At 31.4% G+C, this 20694-nt stretch overlaps 1 protein-coding gene across 8 annotated transcripts in view; it reads left to right on the forward strand.

The window, feature by feature from the left end:
- The first annotated feature begins 18490 nt into the window (after positions 1-18490).
- LOC107870929 (serine carboxypeptidase-like 19) overlaps positions 18491-20694 on the forward strand; it is a 66248-nt gene continuing 64044 nt past the window's right edge. For all 8 annotated transcript variants that reach the window (XM_016717627.2, XM_016717628.2, XM_016717629.2 and 5 more), the window contains exon 1: positions 18491-18828. In XM_016717627.2, the coding sequence (XP_016573113.1) occupies positions 18692-18828 (137 nt within the window). In that variant the 5' untranslated portion in view covers positions 18491-18691. The remainder of the gene's footprint in view (positions 18829-20694) is intronic.

Consider the following 20694-nt stretch of genomic DNA (forward strand, 5'->3'; position numbering starts at 1 on the left):
TCCGAACTTGCACATCAAATACATATGTTCACCTACAACAAGGTTCCTCTTTGCAAAACCCAAGATATTTCATTCCACTTCTTCAGTATCCTTTGAACAATGCACAATTGTATGCTCATCCATTTTCTTATCCCCAATGGCATGCGCCTATTCTTCAACATCATCCTTGACCCCCATATATTTATCAAGGAACTACTAAGTCCAAGTTTTAATCGAGGCCAAAGTTTGCAAAGAGGGTAAAGTCAAAGAATAATTTTACACCAATTGAAGAATCATATGCCAGTTTATTCTAGAGATTAAGAAAATTGGGCATAATTACTCCTCTCCTTGAGTATACTCCTGATCCACATTCAAGAAATTTTGATCCTCATGTATGATGTGCATATCATTCTGATATTCAGGGTCATAGTATTGAGGATTGTCGTGCTTTGAAAAAAGAAATAGAAAGGATGATTCAAGAAAAATTAATTGTAGTGCAAAACATTGACACTACGAGCGTCACATGGAATCGTTAATCAACACATGGTAATGCAAAACACATGAGAAATAATGAGTTAAGCATAGGGATCCAGAATCTATTTGTTAAAGTAAATGTGTTGGACAGTAGTGGAAGCTCTAGTCATGTTGATATGCAAACGAGTGGCTATGATGTCAAGCTCAATAATTGGAAAGTCATTTCTTTCCTTACTTGGAAGGATTGTTGGTAGTTTGTTTTGTTTTTCTTTATGTTTTTTTGAATTATTTCAGGATTGTAGTTCGAAATCTATCTTGTTTTTATGTCTATCATTTTTGTTTAAACCCTTCTATCTTTTTTTTAATGAAATGTGGTGTCCTTGTTTGTTTTTCCTTGTTTTTGAGTAGTTTGTTTTTCTTCTTTACACAATACATTTTATGTTAATTCTAGTATTACGATATGCCTACGAAATTGTTGGTCGGATCTTGAAATTCAGCTTAATTATGAAACATTAAATCAGAGATCTAAAGTTAGAAAAAGATAGCATCTGAGAAAATAAGTAAAATGTTGAGGTGTTTGGGGACATAGTTACAACTTCACTTGAATATACTTAGACAATCACTTTGTAAATAAAAATGATTTGGTATTCAGTGAGAAGGTTCATCTCAAATATTTTGAATAAGATCAATCAGAGGAGATATAGTTTCCACAGTCAGAAGAAGCAAAAGAAAGTTAGCTCAAAAAAATAAAGACATGAGTCATCTATTGTAAGGAAACTACAACACATGTAGATTTGTATGTTTTATGTGCATGAGAAACAGTGACATACGTGCTCAGTCAAAATTAATTTTAAAAAAGATGTGTATCATTTTTATGTTCACTCTCAGATTGTATGTTAAACACTTGCATTTTTAAGGATTGATATGATGAAGACATTTCATTTTGCTAGCCAAATATTGTTTCATCCTTCGTTATCTCCTTTGAGCTTTAATTTTATTTTCTTTCATATACCTCTTTTGGAATTAAAATAGAGTTTGAAAAAAATAAAAAAATAAAATAAAATAAAGGTGTCAAGAAAGAGAGATATAGTCAAAAGAAGTGCCAAAAAGAAATAGAGTCAGCAAAAAATAATATCTTTGTCCCTCTCTAAAAAGAGCCAAAAAAAAAGAAAAAAAAAAGCCGAAGTTAGAAAAAAATTCAAGAAAAAGAATAAGATGTCTGAACTACGTTTGACCTGATTCTTGTTATGACAAGATACGTAGGCAGCCCTACTCTAGGTTCGGTCCAACCAAAAGAAAATTCAAATTACCCAGAATGAAATGAAACTGGGGCAAAGTTTATTTCCTTAAAAGAGTCGATTCCAAAAGTTGTGTGTTGAACCAATATTATGTAAATTTTTTAGCCTCATGCCTCCCTTTCTTTCTAACCTTTTTCAAAAGCCAAGTTACAACCAAAGAAAGACCTTCAGATCAATCTTTGAGAATGTCAAGTCTAAATATGTTATGGGTGCATGATGTTTCATATGTTGGGCATTATTTACAAAAAGAAAAAAATGAAAAAAAATAAATGAGTAAAAATGAGAGAGTCTTATTGGTGAGAACTCTTTTGGGCACCATAAGGAGACAGTGAGCTGACAAAGAAATGAAAATGAGATAGGCATTGGCAAAAATCCATTGAGGTATCACTAGCCAAAGGAGGATTGTGATCTAGAGGGATCATATTCAAGATTGATTCCATTTCAAACTCAATAAGTGGACAAGAGTTATAATGATTAGTGCGGGTAGATCAGGTTGTTTAATTCAAAATGCATGTCAAGATTGCTGAATCGGCTACCACAGCCAAATAAGTTTTCTTCTGTCATTTCAAAAAAAATGCCTATTGTTTTTTTTCTATTTTTGATTTTTTGGTATCTTTGTCATCAAATAAAAATTATTATCATTTTTCTCGTGTCTTTGAGTCTAGTCCATGTCATAACAAGTGAGAAAAGATTTTAAAACTGGCTACTAGCTTCTTCAATTGCACAAAGCAAGACAAAAAGCCAACACATGAAAGAGACATGATTGTGAGCTGAAATAAGGCATGTAGAAAGTTTTGTCAACAAAAGAGTCTGGGAACTCATGGAAATACCAAGGTTAAAAGGATTTATTTGAGAAGCATGGCAAAGCAGAGATACTGTGTTTGTTTCAGGGTCACTTCTTATAGTCTGAGTTTGGGTCAACAATGTAGCAAGTCGGTGATAGATTCTAATGGTTGGAAATAAGGTTAAATATGACGAGGGCAATAGTGATTGCCAGCTAAAGCCACAAACCTGCCACCGAGTTTTTTTAAACTTACAAGTTCTCTTTGATGAAACAGGAAACATGTTGTCTTCAAATCAAGGACTTCAGAGCATAAATAACAAGGTTTGCATTGCCTCATTTCTACAAATCCAAAAAGCAATGTTGCTAAAAAGGTTTGATAATCAAATTATGGTAAAAAATTAATCTTCCTATATCCCTCAGAGACATACTTCTTTGTCCAGATATTTCAGTTTTCAATTGCTAGGTGATATACTTCTTAACTTGTACCTTTATTCATAGAAGATGTACCTTTTAGTCGAGTCATACCCCGTGATTCCTATAAGATGTACCTTTTAGTCGAGTCATTCCCCTTGATTCCTATAAGATGTACCTTTTAGTTGAGTCACTCCCCTTAATTCCGATAAGACGTACCTTTTAGTCGAGTCATTCTCCATGATTTCTATAAGACGTACCTACCATTTAGTCGATTCACTCCCTTGATTCCTATAAGATGTACATTTTAGTTGAGTCATTCCCCGTGATTCCTATAATACGTACCTTTTAGTCGAGTTATTCCCCGTGATTCCTATAAGACGTACCTTTTCATAGAGTCACTCCCTTGATTCCTATAAGACGTACCTTTTAGTCGAGTCACTCTCGTGATTCCTATAAGACGTACCTTTTAGTCGAGTCATTCCCCTTGATTCCTATAAAATGTACCTTTTAGTCGAGTCATTTCCCTTGATTCCTATAAGATGTACCTTTTAGTTGAGTCATTCCCCGAGATTCCTATAAGATGTATCTTTTAGTCGAGTCATTCTCCTTGATTCCTAAAAAATGTACTTCCTTGTCGAGTCATTCCTCTTGATTCTTAGAAAACATATTTTCTAGTCAAGTCATTCCCTTTGACATTTAGAAAATCCGCTGTCTAGTCGAATCATTTCAATTAACCCATAGAAGATGCGTTTCTTTGTTTGGATTTTTCAAGTAGTTATGATGAGACTTTCACAAAAGTTGTCTGACGATAAACTGGGGCAAAAATTTAATTCCTATTGTTTGGAACTTTACCTTTCCAAAAAATGGAATATCTCTTTATAATAATCTTTGTTTGAGATAATTTTCTTTTTAGTTTTGATATGATATTAGGAGCTTTCCTGAAGAACAGGGTGAAGAAAAAGTAAGTCCAGGAGCCCGCCTGAAGAACATGGTGAAGAGAGAGAAAGTCCGCCTAAAAACTTATCTCTTTGTCTACTTCTTTGTATGAAATCTCTTCGAGATTCCACACAAAGAGGGGCAAAAATGTTGACACGTGATTTTTGATCCTCCCCGAATTTTAACTTATTTTTTAATATTAAATATTTATATTTTGATCCGATATTATTTTAATTCTTATTTTTATTTTTAATAAATTTTAATTTAAAAAAATAATTAAATAAATTTAATTTTGGGATATTTATTTTATTTTTATTCCTATTTTAATAATTAATATAAAAATAAAAAATATTTTTATTTTAAAATTTTAAATATATAAATTATCAGTTTTAGTATTATCTTAATTATATTTATTTTAAACTAATTATAAATTTTTATTGTATTTTCATAAAATATAAAAATTAATTAGTTATATTTATATTTATTATTATTACTATTATACTATTATTTTATTTATTTATTCATATATTTGTATTTATTATTTATTTCTATTTATTATTATTAATAGACAAAAAAAATTATTTTTAAAATTTAAGATTCCCCCTCCCCCTATCTGATTTTTAACTGTCCCCCCACTTTTTCTATATTTAAGGAATTTCCCCTCATCCCCAGAGGAGTACGTACTTTGATAGTCAGACACTGAAAAAATCAAACAGAAAGAAAAACACAAACAAAGAGAAAAATAGACAATAAAAAAAAAAGAGAAAAAGCAAAACAAGAAGAAAACAAATAAGAGAAAGAGTTATGACTTGAGTTTCAGATTTTTGTTCGAGTTTTCGGTGATAACTTCTTACTTTCGTATTCAATTAAGTTGACATACAACTTCTATTTTGATCCTATTCTGTTTCTGTTGTAAATTTTTTGTGGAAAAGTATGAATGAAATGTTCAAGTGATCTCATGCAATAGTTAGTCCGTATGATTGATTGATTACGTAAATTTTCTGTTATTATATGTTTTATGATTAAGTTATCGGATATTCATATATTGGTACATAGATGTATTGGGTATTAAAATATTGTGTGTTAACACTGTGAAATTAAAATAAATTTGAAACAAAAAGAAAAAGCAGAAAATATGAAAAATAGGCACACAATAAAAAACACTTCATTTGTTTTCTTCTCCACTGAAAATTGACAGAGGCAACAACACTACACATACACATGCTTACTGGAAAAAGAAGATACTCTTACAATCACTATATAAGATTTACATCATTATGCACACAAGATAGCAAAACGGAGGGAAAAATCAGTGAAACGAGAGAGAGATCGAGATGAGAGAAATGAAAGAGTGGAGAGTAAAATAAGAAGAAATGAAAATGACTAAAAATTTAATTTCCGGTGAGTCAATCGCTGTGAATATTGACGAATCAGTTTTGTTTCCGGCCAAACTCATTCCGTTGGTGCAATTCCGGCAAATTGTTGTCTGAAACCCCTTCCAGATCTACCTCCTCCCCCTTTTCCGTTTCCATAACCGCCGACGCTAGAATTAGCAGCCGGCAGGCGTGCCTCCACTAACCACCACCGACACTGCCCCTCCTCATTCTCCGCACCAGATTCGGCCAACCACCGGCGAATCCATTGCCAAAAAACTAATATCGGATCTGCCGATAAACGCCACTGCCGCCGGCGAAACAATCTTCACCGACGAGCTATATCCCTCCCGATCTCTTTTTCCGTCACTGAAAAACATTGGAAACCTGTCAGAAAAGTTTAGATCCTACAACAAAACTATTAAAACTCATTTTTAGAGTTAATTATGGCAAAATCATGTATGGGTTGTTCCAATTATGCCACTGTCGAAGAATACAAAAATCAGTCGCCATCCGCCACTATTTTCGAAGAATTTGCCGAACAATGACGCCATCGACTTTTTTTTTTTCAAAACCAGATTTAAACATTTAGTATTTGTATTTTACTTAGACTAATATAGTATAATTTGGGATCTGTATTGTTTTAAAGTGAATAAATTTTGGAGAATCATAATAAAATTTAATAACATATATAGTTAATTTTTGTGTATTGTATTATTTTATTTTATTATTATTATTTAATTTTTATTTTATTTTATTTATTTATTTATTACTTGTTATTGTTATTATTATTATTATTATTATTATTATTATTATTATTATTATTATTATTATTATTATTATTATTATATGGTCAAATATCCCTCCAATCTTTACCCCAAATCCCAACTACACAACTATACTTTAAAGAGGTCCTATGATCCCCCTGAACTATTTAAAAATGGAATATATACCCCCCAAACACTGACGTTGAAAGAGTGTGCATTTCACTTTCTTCAAAGAGAGTGAAAATCGAATTTTTTATTAAAAATTTAATTTTAATATTTCTTTAAATAAATATATATAATTTTAACTATTATTTTTCTTTATTTATTTCCTTTCTCTTCTTCTTCAATTCATTTTCTTTCTTCTTCCTCAATTCTTCAATTCTTCTTCTTCTTCTTCACAAACAATGACATCAATGACATCCAAGAACTCATCAATGACATTTTTCTTTCTTCCTCTTCAATTCTTCTTCTTCATAAACAATGACACCAAGAACTCATCAATGACATTTCTTCTTCTTCTTCTTCTTCTTCTTCTTCTTCTTCTTCTTCTTCTTCTTCTTCTTCTTCTTCTTCTTCTTCATTTTCTTTCTTCTCTTCAACAAAACACAAAACACCATGGTTGTTCCCCCACACACACACCAAATTCTGAAATTCCATAAAAAATAAATAACTAATTCCATTCCATTTCAAGAACACACACCCCAAATGGGTCTATCTTCAATTCCATCAAAAAGACAAAATTTACAATTATTTCAACAAATGATGCAATAGCTAAAATAAAATTTAGTGGTGGTGTTGTGTCGATTGGTGGTAGACAGTGGCAGCGCCGCCTTCACCGGAGTTCGTCAGCGGCGACGCTGCACTCAAATACGATTTCACGGCGATTGGAGCACCGATTTTGGATGATTTTTGTTGGGGTGTGCTCGCTTTGAGGTGGCGCACCTGTTGGGACTGGTCCACGATGCCAAAAGTCACCGGAGCTCCGGCGACGGCGGCAGGAAGTGGTGGATTCGCGATTTGACGGCGGTGACGACGCCAACTTGGTTGATTCAAGTTGAGTTGCTCACATGAATTTTTGGAAATGTGAAAATATTCATGAATCAAAATCTGGTCCTTCTTCTCAATTAATCTGGATTCCTATGCTTCCAAAAATGCTTCCAAAAGGAAAGAAAAATAGGAAATGGAAAGGGAAATTCAAAGAAGAGAATATATATATCTATATATATATATATATTAAAGAATAATAATTAATATTTTATATAAAAAAATAATATTACGTAGAAATCAGGTGGCATTACATGGCAGGTGTGTGTTACTCACTTTCCATTATGCATCTAGGCGTCAGCATTTGGGGGGGGGGGGGGGGGTATATATTCCATTTTTAAGTAGTTTAGGGGGTCATAGGACCCCTTCAAAGTATAGTTGTGTAGTTGGGATTTGGGGTAAAGGTTGGGGGGTATTTGACCATTTTCTCTTTTATTTTATTGTCGTTAACAAAATGTGATAATTGTTTGCTAAATTAATTTATAAATTTTAAATGAATTTTGATCAAGTTTATTATTAATATTAGGTAACACTTCGAGTAGGAAAAGGTTTTTAAATGCTAGACAAGTTTAGGCGCGTTTAAATATTCGTCACAATTAAGAATGTGGCGTACGCATCTTTTTGAGATATTTAAAATTCAAGCATGCAATAATGCACCTTGGAAAATATTTCTAAAAATTAACCTTCATTAATTTAATATAAAACATATATAGACAGATTTTAGATATTAAAATGAGTGAACTTAGGCCCAAATATAATTTATAAAAATAATTGAAGTCAAAATAAGTCAATAAAAGCAATCGTGCTAGAACCACGGGACTTAAAGGGTGCCTAACACCTTCCTCTCGGTCAACAGAATTCCTTACCCGGTCTTCTGTTTTCGCAGACCAAAATAAAGTCATTTTTTTTTATTAGGGATTCAAAAAGGTGACTTGGAACACCATAACTCAATTTCAAGTGGCGACTATATAAATAGATCAATCCCTATTCAATACCGTCGCTTTAATTGGAAAAACCCTTCGACTTCGACCTCCTCAGGCGAAAAAAGGGTGTGATAGACTCAATCAGAAAGGACCACTTTGTAAGGAATCTGAGCTTTTGTTCTTATATCACCTTGATAATGAGTCATAGCCAGCAGAATCAGAGCCAGACAAATAATTGTATAACTTTTTTATGGACAACACTATTGCACGATCAAGAGTATGAAAGAATGAAAAATATTTTCTAAATGCCATATAACCTCCTGATTATAAGTGTGGTACACAACACACCCATAAGCAAGACTCTACTAGACATGGATTCATAGATACGCTAGGACCCTGAATCATGCTCTGATACCAAGTTTATCATGATCCAAATCGTGATTCTGACCGTGACAGACATCTCAAACTAATAAAAGTCTGAGATGACCCATAAGCATAGTCAAAACTAAAGTTATGGGAGTAAACCCATAAGAAAAGGAGTTCAACATTTAAATAAAGTAATATTCATATCTTAAGAACAAAATTCAAACCAATTATCCAACACCTTCTATAAAGCATCTACCTTTAAGAATACTCCTAAGTCGAGACGTGGCCTCAACTATATCATAAAAATTATTTAATTAAAATAAATAAATATCTTCCGGATGATGGAGGGCTCACCACTTATCATCAACTGTCCAAGAGAGAATATGAGTGCTCTAATGCTACATAGCTGTAACACCTGAGGAAAAATTTGAATTTATTTTAAAATTTTGAATTAGTATAATTTCTAGTCTATAGAGAGTGATGTGGTACATATAGTTCAGGGAGAATTATATTGTAGCATCTCGAAAAAAATAATCTAAGTTAACACTGTAGAAAAGTATAACATTAAGTTATGAAGAGTAGTGTAAGTATAATTATTTATCTCAATTTGATGCCTATTGGAATAATATAGTAAGCTATGCCTCCATATATTTTCTCTTTATGTATTTGTTATTAATATTGGTAAAATGTTAGGGGGCCACCTTTTAATTATTTCCCTAATTAGTATTAAGTGAAAAGGGAAGAGAATACTCCTTACTATTCACTGGAATTTTTCTAGAAAACAAGAACAACAATACTCCTACATTTCTTTCTTTCTTCTTTTATATCTCCTTTCAACAAAAGAATTAATATAACTTATCAAGAAGGGATTATATGTAGAGGAGGGATACCTACGTCCTACGGATCGTAAGCTAAAGAATTTTATGGCAAGCTCAAAGGATTTCAAGAATCAATTTATAGTATCTATAGTTGAACTTTGAACTTCAAGAGGTAAATTCCTTATCCTATTTTCGAATATGGATATAGATAAACATTTGGGGACATTTAATTTAAATCTTTATACTATATCTTGAAGTGGATTAGATTAGTTAGAGTTCTTGAATAACAAAGAAAAGTTGAAATTGGATAGAATTGATGGATTTATGTATTGGGTGAACTGTTAATTCATTGGTGGTGAAGTAAATCGTTTTATATGTAAGCACATTTGTAGAAATTTCTTCATTAAGGATAAGAGTTGTTGATTGTTTAAGAACTATCAATGAAGGTTGTGGAGCTCTATGTCCACTAGGTGTTCGATAAAATGCCGCAGTGATTCAATTATTTAATTTCATAGTCAAGTATGACGTGAATGAATTATGGCTATGTAGATTGAATCTTTGGAGTGTTTTCAAACCTGCAAATCTACTTTATCTATGAAGTCCTCGAGAGTTTCTACTGTAAGATAAAGGGCAGCTCGTTGTATATTGTGGAACCCAAAATTGAGGTATGTAAAGCTAACCCCTCCTTCGTCGTGAAGGCATAACTCATAGTCATTTGTTTCTCCTAGAAGAATTGATATAGTTTACTTTATATACAGGAATAAATCTTTCACCTTTTATGCACTAACACGTGACTATATGCTTAATATCACCACAATATACATGTTCTCTTTCCATTTTTAATTACTTCTCTCTATTCTTCATGTGTCCATTTATTGGAGTGCAGTATTCATTCTTACACTTGTCAATTTAAGTACCTATAGAGTAACACATACTTGTATTCGTGTGTGTTGGAAATTCTTAGAATCCATATATTAGGTCTATCACATGCAATACATTTAGAATAAATGGCCATAGCATAGTCACATTTGTATATAGGATCACATAGCAATATAGTAATATAATAGAAATAAGAACTAGCATTTCAATACCTCGACACTAGTAGAGAAGTTAGTGGAATATGAGAAGCATTACTTTAATGGTTGAATAGTATTTATCACGATACACTTGCATAGGCCTTTATGGAACTACTTGATAAAAGTTACCGACGGGAGGGTACATAGGTTTGGCTTAGCATATCGCTCGATGTGATTTTATGCATAGGATATAGACCAGACCACTACAGTGAGCCCAAACATTGTGGCATACCTGCCCTTATGGCATCATTTGCATTTGGAGTCATCTAAGGTGCTCCTGACTCGAGCCAATATATGGAACATATGGCTTGCGGGCAGACCCATATAGTGAGCTTCAAGGAGGGACGTACCCTGTATCAGACCGCAATTACAGTTATACATATAAAATCATAGTAAAGAGTATCGGGATAAAACATATGGTATACTTGATATAGAATGCCCTTGGTGGGTCATCATATGATTATTTGTATTAAAAGTGGGCACAAGATATCACTTAGGCAAATTCTAGGCCCTTAATAATGTTGATGTATTCATAAGCGGTTATATAATAAGTTAATAAGGTAAATACATAGGTAATTATTTTATATGGTTTATTTGTCACCCATTCTTTCATAAGTTATAGTTTCATATAAGAGGTTCTAGTATTTAGTCGTCCGCAGTTGCTCATTCTATTGTTTGACTCATTAAGCATTCTTATACATTTACTTGTTATTTGGTCTGCTCTACATACTAGTACATATTTTATATGCACTAACGTCCCAACATTCGGGGGCACTGTATTTCTGTAAATACAGGATTTGATATATCGACAAGCAGACTTCTATACTCGGGACTTATCCGTATTCAACAAAGCAGTCGGTGAGCTCCTCTTTAACCTGGAACTAATAAATGTCTAATACTATTTAATCACATTTTTGGGTATAGTTTGAGTATGTTGGGCCCTACCTCAATCATCTTCTCTGGTACAGTTACCATTTCTCTTAGAGTCTTTGTAGACAGTGTTTAGTTGTCATATGTGGTCATAGTTTCACTTGTCTATATCAGTTAGATTCAATGAGCCAGAATTGTGCATTTACATAGGCACTCATTATGGTTTAGGATTAGTAACTCTTTTGGTTCGAATATATATCAATTGTATAGCACATACTTATACAGTTCTTGTCTGCTTTGTCCAGGTCTAGGGGCATGATAATAGAATCACAAAAAAACACCTTCAAACCTACATCATGAAATGATGTAGCATTTGGAGATGGTTAGTACAACGAACACTGGTATGCAACATAGGAAAAAGGATTTAAAAATATTCTTTTACCAAAATCAATCATAAAACACTATTTAAAATTTAGTACTGAACTATTATTCATCATCCATAATAATAATAAAGCAAGGGATAGGGGACAAGTAATATAAAAACATGACTATTTAAAATTTACTCTTGAACTATGTAGATTTTCACCGACCTTTAGTAATCCACGGACTATATGGATCTGGTATCTCCAACCGGTGGAGCCTCAGTCAAGGTTTGCCGCAAGTATTGAGATTAGGCTAAAGGCATCAATAGTCTAAAGTCACCATATTATCCACATATTAAGGACACCATTCATCGTTCAATTAAGTTACGACATTTCTATGTCAGCGAAACATAAGTTTTGAATGTTGGTCATAAGGACGTGCACCTTCTCAGTGAAGCTACGTAATTCTTATTTAAGTCCAATTAAATTATTTATAAATCTTTAACCATGGAATCTTTCATTAAGGAATTTTCATATTGGTATCGGCATACTATAACTTGCAAGCCGTTCGTATTATGCCATACCATTTTCTTTAAAATATTTTTTGACTCCAAATTCCATCTTAAAATTCATAACACAGGACCCCAAGGCTTTCAAAAGTCATAAACATAGACTCCAAGGGCTTTGAAATAGTCATTTTAGATCTTTTACCCTTTTATGTCATACAATATTTTAAGAAACGGAATAAACACCATAAAATTTCCATTGAAAATCAAGTTTTGAAATGGGTTGAGGGTCAAATATTTTTAATGAAAAGCCAATAAAAGTTTAAGAATCCGTATTACCAATTCCACCATTTTCATGTAATACATTTTAGCTTCAAACCCATTATTCATACATATAAAATTGTTAAAACAAAAAAGAAAATCAATGTAACGCTGTCACAATCAATCTCCCCAACCTTATTTTCAAAAAACCATTAAAGAGCACGTAATTATCTAGTAAATTGACATAACATAGCAATACTTAAGATAAGGAGGGTTCAACATGCCTTTTGAGGGAAGAAAAATGAGAAAAGCTTGAATCCTTGACCTTAGGGCTTGAACCCTCGCTTGAAATTGATATGAAGACTTACTTGACTAGGATTTGTTACACATACCCTTGATGATAAATTTGGTGAGAAAATATTGAGAAGAAACTATAATATTTGACCCTGCTTTACACTTTAGGATTTGCAAGTTTGGAGTTTTGGAAGAGAAGAGGAATTAGAGATTTGGGAATGCTTCTTATACTTTGGCACGATTTTGGAGATTAAAAATGGATCAAGGGAGTTACATATGGTGAAAGGACATGTTTTCGCTTGATTTAACAAGAGAAAAATATATTTTTATGTTGGGAAAGTGGGGGTCGCATCACAGGACAAATCGCATGGCCCTAGCCATGCCTCGCACAGCCAATCGCGCACCTCAGACAATGTCTCACTAAAACTCTCATAATTTTTTACTCCGAACTCATATTGATGAACCGTCAGTTGCGTAGAAAAAGACCTTAAATTTGGTATATAGTATCCCACCTAACTCGTTATAATCTAGGAGTAATGGTCATTGGAAGTTGACTCAGGTAAGAATACCTGCTAAAATTCAATCGGTAGAAAAGTTCTCAACTCAACTTTGAGCTAGGAGATTTCTATGACCTCAATTCATCTTTAAAGATGTTTCCACACTAAATAATTAATATTCAAACTTAGATATAAATAAAAATTATTGTGTTTGGGTCTATACACGCAGAAAGAACGGTTCAAATTTTAGCCAAAAAAATGTGGTGTTACACTTCTACAAACTTAATCTCACTATTATTTTTTAAGTACACTATAACAGAGATGTAAAATTGAAATTATTTCAAATGTATATATAAAAGAGGATTGGGAAGGATTGAAAGAAATACCGTATTTGTTTTACCTTTCAATAGCATCACAACATCTTTTTATAATGCACATTATTTCTTCTACACGTGTATAACAACTCCTTTCTAATGAATTTATACAATGAGTTTTAAACTCTTGGTGACTATTAATTTTTATAGAGTAATTCATCGACAGATACCTAAAGTTTCAGCGATCTTTCACTTAGGCACCTAAAGTCAACGATATTCATTTTAAGCACCTCAACTAACATTCAACTATATCATTTTGGCACCTTTTGCACAGCTGGCATGGTTCGTGTATTACACTTGCCTAAAGGCGCGTGGAAGGTATTTTTCAGTTAATGTGGCGTTCAAGTTGTCCCACAAGCAATATATTAACTCACCCCTATTAATTTATACCTTCTGCTTCGTATTTATCCACTATTTTTATCAATCTTAAACTTATTTAATGGTAAAAATTATTAAGAGAGATTTAATAATTAAATACACATTTAGGGGTTCATCCTCTCCCATACGAATCAGGTTTGCAAATAATATTCAATTTAATTAGTTTAGTTGGGTGAATAATAACTAAATTGAATCTAAAATAAAAATTTACCTAGTCATATAATTTATAAAATTGATTTAACTAGTAAAATAATTTATAAAATTAAATCTAAAATTGAATAAGTCATATAATTTATAAAAATACACTCACATAAATAAAATTGATATAATTCATTAATTTGATCTAGTATCGAATGCAGTAAGTTTTTTTTCAGGAAAATAATGTAAAATAAATTGAAATGAAAAAAACCACCAAGCAAAATCTTTTAACCCAAATAATTATAAAAAAGGGATTATAATTTACCCCACCCCGAAATCTATATTCTCCAGCCCACCCACCGACCCCCACCCTTCGCCCACTCCGCACCCTCAGTCGTCTTCTCCAAATTAAGATAGCTTAGCTTCCACTAGGACAATACAATAAGGAATAATCATACTTTATGACAAAGTCATAGGACTAATTAATCACCAAACTAAAGTAGCAATCGAGAATTCCTTTACTCGTGAACGATTTAATAATCAATCAAAAGCATCTTAATTATACACCACTACAAGATAATCAACATAATGGTATATATAGTTTAATATCCAATACATACTCAACAATTATACTTAAACTTCAAATTGGGATGGTTGATTGTGGCGGCGGAGACTGAGGCGGTGTTTAGATTCGGGTGGTTGGTGGGGCTGGGGAGGGGATTGTTGCAACAAAAATTTGAGGGCGGAAGTTGGTGGGTTGGAGAAGATAATTTAGAAGAGGTGGGTGGGTGAGGGGAGGGAGAGGGTGGGAGAAGATGACTGGGGAGTGAGGGTGGCGGCAGACAATTTGGGGGTGGGTTGGTTGAGGAAGATGATATGGGGTGGGGTGGTTGAGGAAGATAATATAGCAGGCTGGGGTGGGGTTATTAATGCTTTTTTATTCAAATTTATTATATAAAAATTATTTTGATAAAAATGACAAATGTCCTCTTATAATTGATCCCTTTACATTTCATAGCGTGTGTAATACACACGCAACATATAGGTTTGTTGATTGTGCAAAAAGTGTTAAAGTGACACATCGAAATGCTAGTTGAGGTGCCAAAAATAAATATCGTCTATTTTAGGTGCCAAAGTAAAAGATCGCTGAAACTTTAGGTGTCTTGTCGATGAATTTCGCCCAATTTTATTAAAAAATTGGCTAAAATTGAACTGGATAATCTAGAAGAACCTCCAACCTTTGAGCTTGACTAAAAAAAAACTGATGTTTTCAAGAATTTATATATTAATAGAATTTGATATATTGTGAACTTTTAAATTTCAAAATTATGTTGGTATTGATACTTGAAACACTCTAAACAATATAAATGAAAAGCGAATTACATTATATATGACCATATTAATATAATACAATTATTTGTAACAAATTGCAATAGTAGAAAATATTATGGTAAAATAGAAGATGACAACCTGAAAGTTGTGATGGGAGAAAATTTAAAGCCATTTATCAAGAGGCTAACAACATCATAGGTTTTCCATAACACCTATTACAAATACAAATGATAAAATATGAATATAATTTGTTGATTTGGCTCCATTTTTCCTTTGATTTTTTTTTAAAGACAGCTTACTAAGTTTGGAATGAATTATTTATATCTATTAAGTGTATTTCTTAACACCAATACAAAAATTTTAATTAATGCTATTGAATTCAGCGGAACATAAAAACACACATGTTAATCAGTTAGAAAGTTATATTTTAACTTAAAATAATTGCACAACTCACCTAATCTATGAGAAGTTCACACGCATATAAGTTGTATCGCTATATATACCACAAATACCATGCAGCATCAAAGATGCACTCTCTTTGTTGCAGAAATCATATACCATGATCTTTCCATCCTTGTCCGACGTTGCCAACGACCTCATCTGCTTCTCGAAAATGGATGATGAATTATTCAACTTTATTAGGTCTCTACATATTTTGAAGTCGTTAATTTACATGTATATTTCTTACCATTTCTCTTGTACTTAAATAGAATTGTCAAATTCTTTTTTATATAAGGTAAAATTTTAATATATTTAGAAGTGTTTAATATTTATCTAAATAAAATAAGGACTTTAATTAATTTTAAAGTCCTAAATATTAGAATAAAAAATTAAATAAATTATGTGAAAAAATAATTTTGTCTATTGCGAAAACTTTTAATAAAGGACAAAAAGTTCAAATAATATTTATAGGAAAAATGCTCAAATATGCCGTTGAATTATCATCAATGGCTCATTTATGTCATCAGTGAAAAGTTCGGCTCATTCATGCCATCGCCGTTACAAAACCAGCTCATCCATGCCATTACTTTTTAACGATGAATTTTCAAAAACAGTTTTGCCACGTGGCCTTTTATTAGAGGTCCACGTCATTAATTAAAATAAGAAAAACGACTCATATATGCCATTGAACTATCAGAAATAACTCATTTATGACATCAGTTAAAAGTTTGGCGCATTCATGTCATCCCCGTTAGAAAACCAGCTCACCCACCTTTTAATGGTGGGTTTTCAAAAACAGCTTTACCACTTGACCTTTTATTAGAGGTCCACGTCATTAATTAAAATAAGTTAATATTAATTTTAAAATATCTAAAATTAATTATTATCGGGATTAGTTATCCCACCATTTATACCATATTGATGAAATAAGTTATCTCATATACATGATAGGATAATTAGAATAGCGGACTTCTTTTAAGCCGTTATTTGAAAATGAATTTTCAACAAAGTATGCTCCCCTAATTCGTGATGAGAGAATGAAGAAGTCCTATTGACACACCTTCTTCTTTTTTCTTGCTTGCTTTAATCGTTCATTGACTTCTTTTTTATGCAACTTCGAAGTATATATTGGAGTCACTTAAATTACAACTAATCAATAAGGATAGAACTTTTAAGTTTTTGTTAAGCGTAACATTTATAATAATTTAGAATCATTAAGAAACAATCAAAGATATACATTAACCACTATTTTTTTTATTAGAAAATTATTGTTGTTGTAGAAAAAAAAATACTTTAATGCGTGTGGGTCGGGTGTGTGAGTCGGATTATGTTAAAATCAATTCTTTTTAGTTGGTCTAAAATATTTTGAAATTAATGTTAATTTATTTTAATTAATGACATGGACATATAATAAAAGGTCACATGACAAATTTAATTTTGAAAATTTACTCTTAAAAAAATGACATGAATGAACTGATTTTGTAGTGGTAATGACATGATTGAACCGAACTTTTAACTAATGATATAAATAAATTATTTTTGATAATTTAATCATATTTTTAATAATTTAGAAATTAAAGACTAGAGATTAAAGATCTATTAAAAATTAGAGATTAAGAGTAACATATATATTTTGGAAATAAAATCTTTCAAAGAAATGACCAACAAATATCCACTTACCTATAGCACAAGTACCATGATCCTTGTCCACATAATGTTAGCTTTAAGATAAGAAAACTGAGACCCCTCAGATTGCTCTCGTCGACCAAGATCCTTGTCCACATAGGGTGTGTGTGGTATGAAGGATAATATTTTTTGGAAAATGATTTTTAATTTATTCATGTTTTGTTGATTTAAAGGTTTTGGAAAGTATTTTTAAAATTAATTTATTTTTTTCAGATCTAAAAATAATGTTTTTCTTTTAAAAGTTAAGAAAAGTATTTTTCAAAGTTTTCTTTCAATCTCACACTTAAGTTAAAATATTAATGTAATTTTTAAAATCACTCACCCTTTTTCGACCCTCAATCCCCACCTCCATCTAAAAAAAATTCAACTTTTTTTTTAACTCATCCCTGCCCCAACTCAAAACCTCTATTCCCTCCCTCTCCAAAAAAAATATTTAATTTATTTACAAAAAATTCAAACTTTTTTTATCTCCATTACCTGACCTCCACCCCTACCAACTTCCTCCTCCCCCTTAAATAAAATTAAACTTCTAAAATTTATTTTTTGAAAAGTTTTGAAAAAAGTCCCCCCCCTACATCCAAACAAAATTTATTTTTTAAGAAAAAAATTTTAAATTATTTTCTTACCTCCACCCCTTACTTTGACAACCTCCGACCCCCTCTCCAAAAAACGAATAATTTTTTAATTTAATTTTTAGAAAAAATTTAAATCTTTTTTCTTATTTCACTCTTCTTATTCTATTCGTTCTTATTATTTTTATTAAATATAAACAAATACTTTTAGAAAATATATACTTACCCAATTTGCATAACAAACACAAGCGTATAAGTAAGAAACAATTTATTTTTCTTAAAAACGTTTTTCTTCTTCATATCGAATACACTCGAAAAGAAAAAGAAATTGAGATCAAAAATTATTTTTCTAAAATGTATTTTTACGCTTTAACTAAACATTAATATGTTATTTTTAAAATATATTTTTTCATTCACGAATCAAACACTAGAAAATATTTTTTAGTCGACCAAACAAACATAAAAAAATAAGTAAGAAATCAACTTATTTTTCAGAAAAATATTTTCTATGGAAACATTTCCCTTCCTACCAAACACACCCATAATCTTAGCTTTAACATAAAATTGAGACCCTCATACTGCTCTCGTCGTCACTATCTATTCTGTTTATCACAACTCCATTCACAAGCTATTTGACAGAGAAAAGTGGAACACTAGAAGATCACATATCGATTCAAAATTTAAAATTTATTTGTTCAATAGACCATACAACCTAGGTTCTCATAAAGATGTCTCGGCTAGTGCTCCCGATTCTCTTCCTAATTGTTGTATTTGAGATCATCTATCCGCAACCTGCTCTTGCTGGTTTGCCTGTCAAGTATCTTCCTGGATTTGAAGGATCACTTCCTTTTCAACTCGAAACCGGGTAAATTTATTATTTTATCTTGGGTAAAAATTTATTCGCAACTAATATTTATATAGAAACTAACGGATGCATATTTGAATGACTTCTTTCTATTTTGCAATGCTAATATATGATCTGTAATTTGCAATATCTTATATTATTTTTAACGATTCAAATGTTGTCTCTTTATTTTTATTTTTTGCAAAACAACAAAAACACTTTCCTTCTGGATTATCTCCCTAGGAGAAACAAGAAAAATAAATAAGGAGCGCAACGAAAATCGATTCACATCTCCACCTCCACCATTTGGTCTTGATGGGAATATAGTAGGTAGTTGGTCAAGAAATTCACTTTATTTGAAATTTTTGGAGTTAGAATTATGTTTGCTCATATTTTATTCGTTAGTATTTAAAATTTAAATCTAACTTTCGAAAAAGTGTAAAATTTTATTTAAACATAGAATATAATTTAAATGAAATTATTTTATAAAAATAAAATATTTAGAATTTTTTTTAAGAAAAAAATTTAATAAATGAAAACAAGGTTTTAATTATTTTTCAAATTTCAGATACTAAATATTATTTTTAAATAAAATAAAATATTATTTTAAAATAAATAGTATTCATGGCCAAATGGATTCATAATTTAAACATAGGGTTAGTAGAATGATGCAGACATGTTTTGACCTCAAGGATTATTTAAGAAAAAAAAAATTATTTCTTCTATATAAAGAATGTACACATCAGCATAATTACTTCTTCAGTATCATATTATTCGACCTTTATATTAAAAATAAACTAAAAATTACACGAATTTATAACTTAAGTTTCACTTATCATAAAAATCTCATCTCTCCAAACATATTACAAAAATTCTATTTTTCTCTAAAAATACATATATATAGCTTCTATATATATATCGGCCCTGTTATGTATATTAATCAACTTTATTATGTATATGTTGGCCTTATTATGTATATGTCGGTCTTACTATACTTACTATGTGTATGCATCAGCCTTGTTATGTATATTCGGCCTTGTCATATACAAATGTTTATATGTATATGTCGGTCTTGTTATGTATATGAATTGAGAGAGAGTAAAGTAATTAAGAAAGTGAGAGAGTATAAATAATTCTAATAAGGTTGAAATTTATAAAAATAAATATTTTAATTTACTTGTTCAACTAGCCTCTAAATTTCTGTCATTTTTACAACCACCACAAATTAAATATTCATTACTTCAACAAAAGATCAAGAAGATATTCTTTCTTTCCATGATTCAAAAAATAAAATAAAATATATAGCTTACAATTAATATATATATATATATAATACTCCTTCTATTTCAAAAAGAATAATTTCTTTTCTTTTATAATAATATTTTAATTTCAACTTTTCATGTAGCATGTTTGAGACTACAAAATTAAATAATATTTTGGTACATTTGACATAACATTAATTTTATCTATTGACATCTATTGAATTCTCTTGAATTCGTTTAATTTGTGGGATTGATTTTTGCTTGCTTATTCCATCTACTTTGCGTGTGCCTTATTTTTCCTGATGTTGCTTTGTAGTTATTGCTAGTGCTTTGTTACTATAGTTGTTTTTATTTCCATGGGATAGTGGTTGTGGTTGTTGATGGTAGGATAGGGTCATGTCCGAGGGGGGTGGGGCGGGGCGCTGTGTTGGGGGTGGGGGACGAGAGTAGGGCAGGTGGGGGAGTGGGGGTAAGGTCTGGCGTGAAGGGCGGTAGAGGAAAGCGTGTTGCTAGAGTTGATAGACTGAGGGTTGGATCTTGAAATATAGGGACTCTCCAGGGAAAGTCCATAGAGCTGATGAAGATTCCTAGAAAGAGGAGGATCAATATTGCGTGTGTCCAAGAG

The sequence above is a fragment of the Capsicum annuum genome, chromosome 5 (genome assembly GCF_002878395.1).
Source record: "Capsicum annuum cultivar UCD-10X-F1 chromosome 5, UCD10Xv1.1, whole genome shotgun sequence".
Taxonomy (NCBI): Eukaryota; Viridiplantae; Streptophyta; class Magnoliopsida; order Solanales; family Solanaceae; genus Capsicum; species Capsicum annuum.